Below are 7,241 nucleotides of genomic sequence, written 5' to 3'. Positions count from 1 at the left end.
AATCCTTGACACGAAATAATACAATGAAAATATCCAAACTGTCCTTCCGGTACACAGGATTTTGATTTCTATTGTTACGGACCAGTGAATTTAGGAACGAAAGTAGTCGAACTCGAGCAAAAGATGATTTTAACAGAAAATGGAATTAAGTTCTGGGAGAAATAAATCATTTCTGTATATGGCAAAGTGATCGCAGAAGTGTTCTTGGAAATGAAAAAAATGGAAGGTACGACCAGAACTAAGGGGAGGAAATGAAATGTTAATTTAGAAATTATTTTATCATTTTAGTACAGCTCAGAAAATTTGCTTTAGTTACAACAAAAGGAAAGGCATTATAAGAAAACAACAAAGAAACTGACAATTTCTTCGTACAAGTTAAAATTCAGAATTATTTCAGCACCCGAACTACAGAAAAATTTCACTTGGTAAGCCATCAGAACAAACAAATACAGGGAAAAATCAAGGTCGCTTAAAAAAAATCTTGCCTGGTCAAAAAACCGAAAAAAAATCCCCGACCAGTAAACCAGATATTTTCCTTGCGACAGAAAATAATTCGAAACTGCTCGAAGGTTTAAATTGAAGACTGCGATGGAAAACTGATAAAATGCATCAGTTAAAAAAACCACACTGAAATCAACCGGTTTTCAATTAACAAAAGTTCTATTAGAAAGTTATTATAATAAAATATTTATGTCAAGACATAGAAATATCGGAACCACCTACTTCAGATATTTTGATAGGGCGAGGTAAGAGGGAAAACTGAACTTTGACAGTATTGGCTAGACAACGATTAGCCCTGTTTACCACCTTTGGTGAACCCACTAGAAAATTATATCCCAAATAAAGAATTTCAAACCTTTCCATATTTCTTCTTTCATTGCGAAAGTCAAGTTTTGAAATTGGGTACGGAGGCAACCTTACACAAACATTTCACGAGCCTTGCAAAAATTGATACACAAAGAAAAGTTTTGTAAGGTAGAAGAGAGCAGAAATCCTAAAAACCTTGTAAACTAAGTGAATACGAAATTTTTTGAAGATCCTCATTTTGTAGAATATAATAAAGATAGGGGAATTTTTCTTTTCTAATGCAAACATCATCCTTATAATCTTTCAAAAAAGAATCTGCCTCTTTTTCTTGAACATTATATATACATAAGGGAATATGAAAACCAGCAAAAAAATCGTCATTAACAGTTGACAATGAACCAAAACCTTTGAAACTGCATAAAAAATCGCAGCAGTTATTTGCAGCAGAAAACCACGAAGGTAAACATTTATGGCAAGAATGCACGCGAATTTTGAAATGAATTAAACCAGCTGAGTTAAACTCTTGAACTTTTCTGAAATAGATTTCCAAATTCCAACTTTTTATTGTTACCAGCTGCTGAAACACCGGTCGTGTTTTTCTCCTTAATCACCATAAATCCATTTTTGGTATGCGATGAAGATGATCTGAATATTGCATTTGATAGACTTCGTTTCAATAACTTTAGATCTTGCTTGAACCTGAAATAAACATACATTAACAAACATTCGGAAACTTGCAGAATCATCTCGCAGAATTATCTCGTTATTGAACGAAGTGGATCACAAAATAGAATCGAAGCCCATTAAATGATAAACTGCATATCATTAAGCAAATGAACCAAACTCTAATGGCTAATATACATACATGTCGTGTTTTGCCACAAAGTTATTACATCCATATTTTAATTCTTTTTATACTATTTGATCTAAAAAAGAAGAAAATCTGGGAATTTTTAGGAAAGGTAGTTATACCAGCATGCAAAAGTAAGAACTCGAATTAGAATATACTAATATAAACAAAAAACATATCCAACAGGAATCAAAGATATTGGAAATAGTCAAAACATATTAAAACTACTAGAGGTACTAATTGTATTAGAAGTATTAAATCTCCCATTACTAAAGTCCAATTACACAGCTCCTTAAACTTTCTTTTAATCCATTTTGATTACGACTTACCCAGCAGTTGTTAAGATACATGCTTCAAAAGGCGAATAGTTATGATTGCTTTCTAGAATCAAAATTTTGTGAAAAATAATAAAGGCAAGGAAGCTAAAAAAGAAAGCATACGGTAAAAAGCGATTGACAGTTGTTGTTTGAGACGCAGTGGTGGCAGTCATTTTAGTAACTGCTGAAGCTGCGGATATAAACTGAGCATCAGTAATAGTTTCCATGAGAGAACTGATACTTTGATTTTGAGATTTCTGCATTTCGGCAGTAGGTCCAAGATGTCGAGATTTGTTAAACGATCCAGAAGATGTAGAACGTTGAAGTAGTTCACTGCTATCAGCTACAAATTTTAGGGGTCTTGGAGCATTTACGTTCTCGTGAACGTGTCTTTGCAAATTTAAAGAATCCAAATATCGAGCTCCCGCAGATGTAAAACCCTTGTGCGCACACAAACAAATAGGTGATGATATTCGATTGCTAATATCCGACGAAGCTTCGATTATAGCAGGCGGACTATTTGCAGACGTAGAAGATGAAGCCAAGCTTGCAGTCACTGTAGCGCCAACTAAATCTAAACATATTTGGTAACATGAACTAAACATGGAAGGATGTTAGCAAGATCTGAAATAAAAATAAGGTAGATGGAATAAAACAAATTTTTTTCTCTCAATCCTATAAAGTTTAAATAGACGAATACTTCCTTTTACTAATAAATAATGGATCAATTATTCAAGTTTCAGCCCTAAAATGGAAAAGGACAAATACAATACAATATCAAAAGATCCATGCAAGCACAACGTAAGGCATCATTTTCCTTCAAACTAGCAAAACATGCTTTTGAGTCAAAAAAAAATCAAATTACAAAGGAATCAAAACATGGAAGTTCCTTGGAAAACTAAAATGGGTAACTTCAACAAACAGCAGTCAATTAGCAATACTGGTAAGCTTCTTGAGAGAGCATTAACAGCAGATCTACGCATTTCATATGTGGCAGTAACGGATAGTGCAGTAAAATGGAAAATAAAAACTCTAAGAAGTATTTTAACTCAATGAACACCCAAAATTACTAACCCGATTTACGGTAAAACGAACTGGAAGATCCGGTTCTCGGTAACACACTACTTGTCGTTGTAGAAGGAAACACCATTTCTACAAATGCAAAGAATGTCTAAAATAAAATCACACTTCAAGAGAACACCAATGGACACAGATCTAAAAAAATTCATTTATAGAAAAAAACATTTGAAAGCAAAATAAGAACTGATCAAATACCGAATATGATTAATTTGAATCTCCCCAGGGAAAGACTTATTTTTTTGTGGAATATCAAGAGTATATTCACATATCAAATTGATCGGAATGTTACCAGCTGTAACTGATGTAGGAACCAAAGGGAAACCGCAAAGTGATTCAATTTCAGTCCATCGCTGGTGACATTCACTCATTGCCAATGAGATTTTCTCCATTCGGGCTCTTAAGAACAATCAGTTGAAACTGTATCTATTCTTAAACTCAAGTCCAACAATTACCTTTTGATTCTCCACTTTCTCTCCTTCTAATGCTTATCATATTCTCTATGAAAATGGAAATCACTTTAAAGTTGATGAAGTATTAGCAACATTTGCCAATGTGCCAATGCACTTCATCGTATTCTCAAATGATTCAGGACAAATCGCTGCTGTTATAAACCTCATCTTCTTCATACTAATAACTCATTCAAAAGTTTGTACTTCAAAGCAAAAATGCGTGAATCGATGTGGTCTGTTCCCGATGAAGCACCCGTCGCAAGTTTAATAGAAGAAACAAGGCTTGACTGCTTTTTCCGAAGTTTATCAATATGTTCAATGGCCTCTCTCATTTCAGCAATGCATTCCATCCGCTGCTGTCCAACATAACTTATTTCTAGTTCACATGTCCTTAAAATGGTAGAGAATGCATTAAATGACAACAAAACTGTTCACTTACGATTTTGAACAAAGTTCAGACTTCCCTTGCTAAAGTCCCCATCCACATCTGTCACTTTGAAATCAAAACCAAGAACAATCCTAGAATGGCCACGTGCCTTAGTAAGAACTTTCTTCTGAACTATCAAATTAGACTACGTGTCAGTAAACCCAACTTGATAAGTCAGCGGTCTAATATCTGGCTGAAACTCTAATTTAAATCCATTAGATGTGTAAAACATTAAAAATTAGTAAGAAGACCATAAGCAACTTAAAAAATTCTTGTTCAAAAAGATGAGTTGCTGTATCTTGAAGGTCTCGAACAACATCTGTGTATCATTCAAGCAGGTGTACTATTTCTTAAAGTCTTTTCCTACAAATTTCGATTTCAAGTAACAATGAACCTCCTTAACAGTGGCTGCAAAGCAAGAGGAGCCGAAACAGAACTTTCCAGCAAGCGTTCAACTTCCATAAGTTGTGACTTCAGCTGAAAGCATTAGTCAGTAAGCTAAATCGTAACTTATGGTACATAAACCGCAGAATTTAATTGCCCGAAAAACAAATTAGAGTTAATCTCTAAAGAGAAGAGCTACTTAAATTGAGTGCAACTGAAAAAATGACCGTTTCAACTTGTTCGCTTTCTGGTGCACCACGACTCGATTGTCGTTTTTTTTGCTCCTCTTCAAATCTAAACGTATTAATTCAAGATTACTTCCTTACATGAGCAGCAAATAATTTAGAGCATAAAATCAAAAAACTTTATAGGTTGTAAAGAAAACCACTTCATTCGGCTTCAAACCGAAATCTGCACCTACTAAGAGAAGGCTTTCTATATTCATTCCGTTCCGCTCCAAACTTTTTGCACTTGACGTAAATTATCAAGGATAACCAGTGACAGTGCTATATTTGAGACCAATTTTAAAGCAGAAAAAAATCCTGACCTCTGCTGGATATCTTCAAAAGCGCTTTGCATTGATCTTAGCTGTGATAACTTCGCCGCCAGCTGTTCCATTTGTAAATGTGATCGTGTTCGCTGCATTTTGAGAACAAAAAGTACCGTAACTAGTACAATCACTAAGACTGATAAAGCAATGTCTTTAAGCCGAGATGCATTACCGTCTGAAAAAATTACCACTCCTTGTTTTTAGTCTTTTTTCTCTTCAACTCATTTTTGAGAGAAATTTCTTCCAGGTTAAACAAGACATGCGAAATAATTAGTTTTCTAAGTAGCAGTCCAAACCGTTAAGTACCACCAATTCTAAACGAATTTCAAAAAACTGACCACTGAAACCAAATAGAACGACATCTAATGCCTTTAGACGCAATTTCTGCTTATGTACCAAATTTTTGATGCCTAAATCGGACAATAAATAAGTCGAATTAGCGACAGCCATTCTGAAAAATATAACATTCAGAACGAAATTTCACTACAGTCATCCGTGAAACTTGACCATTATTTCGATCCATAGACTACTTTTCTGATTAAAGAATAAGATGTTTTTGCTTTAATTTTGAGTCTAACAAAAGTTTTGATAGTACCAACACTGATGCAGGTTTTAACATGCAGACTAATCGATGTCGTTAAACTTCCTAATGAAAATAAGATCGATCAATGCTTGGTGTCAAAATAATGAAGGTGGGCGAATTAACACTTTAGACATAAAGTCATAGATCAAAAAAAAAGGAAAAAATAATGAATACTCACAATAAGCCGACCTGGGTAAAGCGCGACCGTCAATTTCCATCCCAATGAAAACAGATGCATACTGAGGAAGACGAACTGTACTTTCCAACCAATTCACCATATCAGCTGTTGTCCAGGAGCGCTCCTCAGATGCAAACCACGCTTCCCATAAGTCATCTACTGTTATCAACTCATCATGGTTATGATGAAAAGCACGTTCTCGCTTGGCCCGATCCATATCTCCCAACTGCATATCTTCTTTTAAAAACTGAAAATTTACAGAATTACTATATATTTATGAATTGAGGCAGAAATAAACACCTATTGTGCGAGAAAACACTGACTGTGATTGACTTGTATAGATCAAGTTACAGGCATATGTTTGAGTTTTACCGGATGTGATTTGTTTATGAAGCGTACTTACATCTGTTGATTCGAACCGATCGATGGAACCAGACTGATCGTCATCCATTTGATGGTGTAACCTCGTTATAGCTTCATATCCTTCTGGATCGCGCAATTTTTCATCGTTTGCTGTTATTAGTACATCTAAAAACGAGACAAGTAGCCAAATAAGTTATAGAGTAATAGCATGGAAATACTTTCTCTTGCAGATCAATAAATCTAGGATGCTAACGTCTAATCTCAATAACGACTCTACTCAAAAAACAAGTTGTTTCGAACAAAAAAACTAGTTTTTTCTTGTAAAAAAAGACTACCACTAATTAATCTCAGCTGACCGGCTACCTGTATGCTCATAGTCAACCAAAGTGTCCAATATAACACTAATTATGTAAAAAGAAAACTTAATTTTTGTCACTTTCTGACAATTGCACAGCGCTAAGAAATTAACCAAGATGCCCGGAAGCATTTTCCGTCTAAAGGACTGTACACCTGCTACCATATCCAAATCTTCTGAAATCTCTAAAATCTAAAATTACGTAGTTTGAAAAGGAAAAGCAAGATTCTGAACGCTGGTTAGCATACAGAGATGGATGTAAATGAATTCATTCAGTCTATGCAAAATATAATTCAACAGCATACTATAAATCTACTACTCACCAGATTATTGATCCATAGCTCTGGGCAGAGGGTGCAAAGGAACTTCCACTGCTCCTGAAAAGATACTTATAAGCTAGCTAAAAATGAATATCCAGTTCCGTAGGATTAGCACCTAACTTTTTCATCTGACTATTTAATTTTGCAATGCTTATCGGTTGAGCGAACCGTAGTCGACACTCACTTAATATTTCAAAAGAAAATCATTTACTCCTTCAGAAATTGTTCTTTGACAAGTCAACTTCTGCAGAAATTGCTCTTTGAAATGACAAATCCCTCACAGTGGCCAAAGCCTCAACCTCCTAGTCTCTTTATTTCCAGTAGTACAACAAGCAGACAAACAAACAGCCTGTGCTCCAATCTCATTCAACAAAAAATGGCCCAAATCGGTAATGGGAAGAGAGCGCTGTGAAAATATAAATCCTGAGGTTTGCACTAGCTTTCTTTGAAATCATACAAACGAGCAGAATAGCATAATGTTCGCTAGGCCTACCGTGATAATATTCCGATTTTAACTTAGTCAATCAATGCATCTGACAAGTCTGTTATTTCACCGGATAACTTTATAAGGAGTTGAT

General features: G+C 35.0%; 1 protein-coding gene across 1 annotated transcript; it reads right to left on the bottom strand.

Annotated features, from left to right (window-relative positions):
* Nucleotides 1–1,121: 1,121 nt before the first annotated feature.
* LOAG_08623 (hypothetical protein) lies at nucleotides 1,122–6,363 on the bottom strand (the record flags this gene model as incomplete). The annotated part of the gene is made up of 12 exons (XM_020447745.1): nucleotides 1,122–1,506; nucleotides 2,098–2,548; nucleotides 3,049–3,126; nucleotides 3,344–3,450; nucleotides 3,708–3,893; nucleotides 4,325–4,407; nucleotides 4,542–4,608; nucleotides 4,862–5,039; nucleotides 5,203–5,315; nucleotides 5,637–5,872; nucleotides 6,029–6,153; nucleotides 6,345–6,363. 12 exons carry the CDS (start codon nucleotides 6,361–6,363, stop codon nucleotides 1,323–1,325), a joined length of 1,827 nt encoding a protein of 608 aa, XP_020302059.1. The 3' UTR covers nucleotides 1,122–1,322.
* Nucleotides 6,364–7,241: the final 878 nt, after the last annotated feature.

The sequence above is a fragment of the Loa loa genome, assembly GCF_000183805.2.
Source record: "Loa loa unplaced genomic scaffold supercont3.15, whole genome shotgun sequence".
NCBI lineage: Eukaryota > Metazoa > Nematoda > Chromadorea > Rhabditida > Onchocercidae > Loa > Loa loa.
This window is presented reverse-complemented; position numbering and strand designations above follow the sequence as displayed.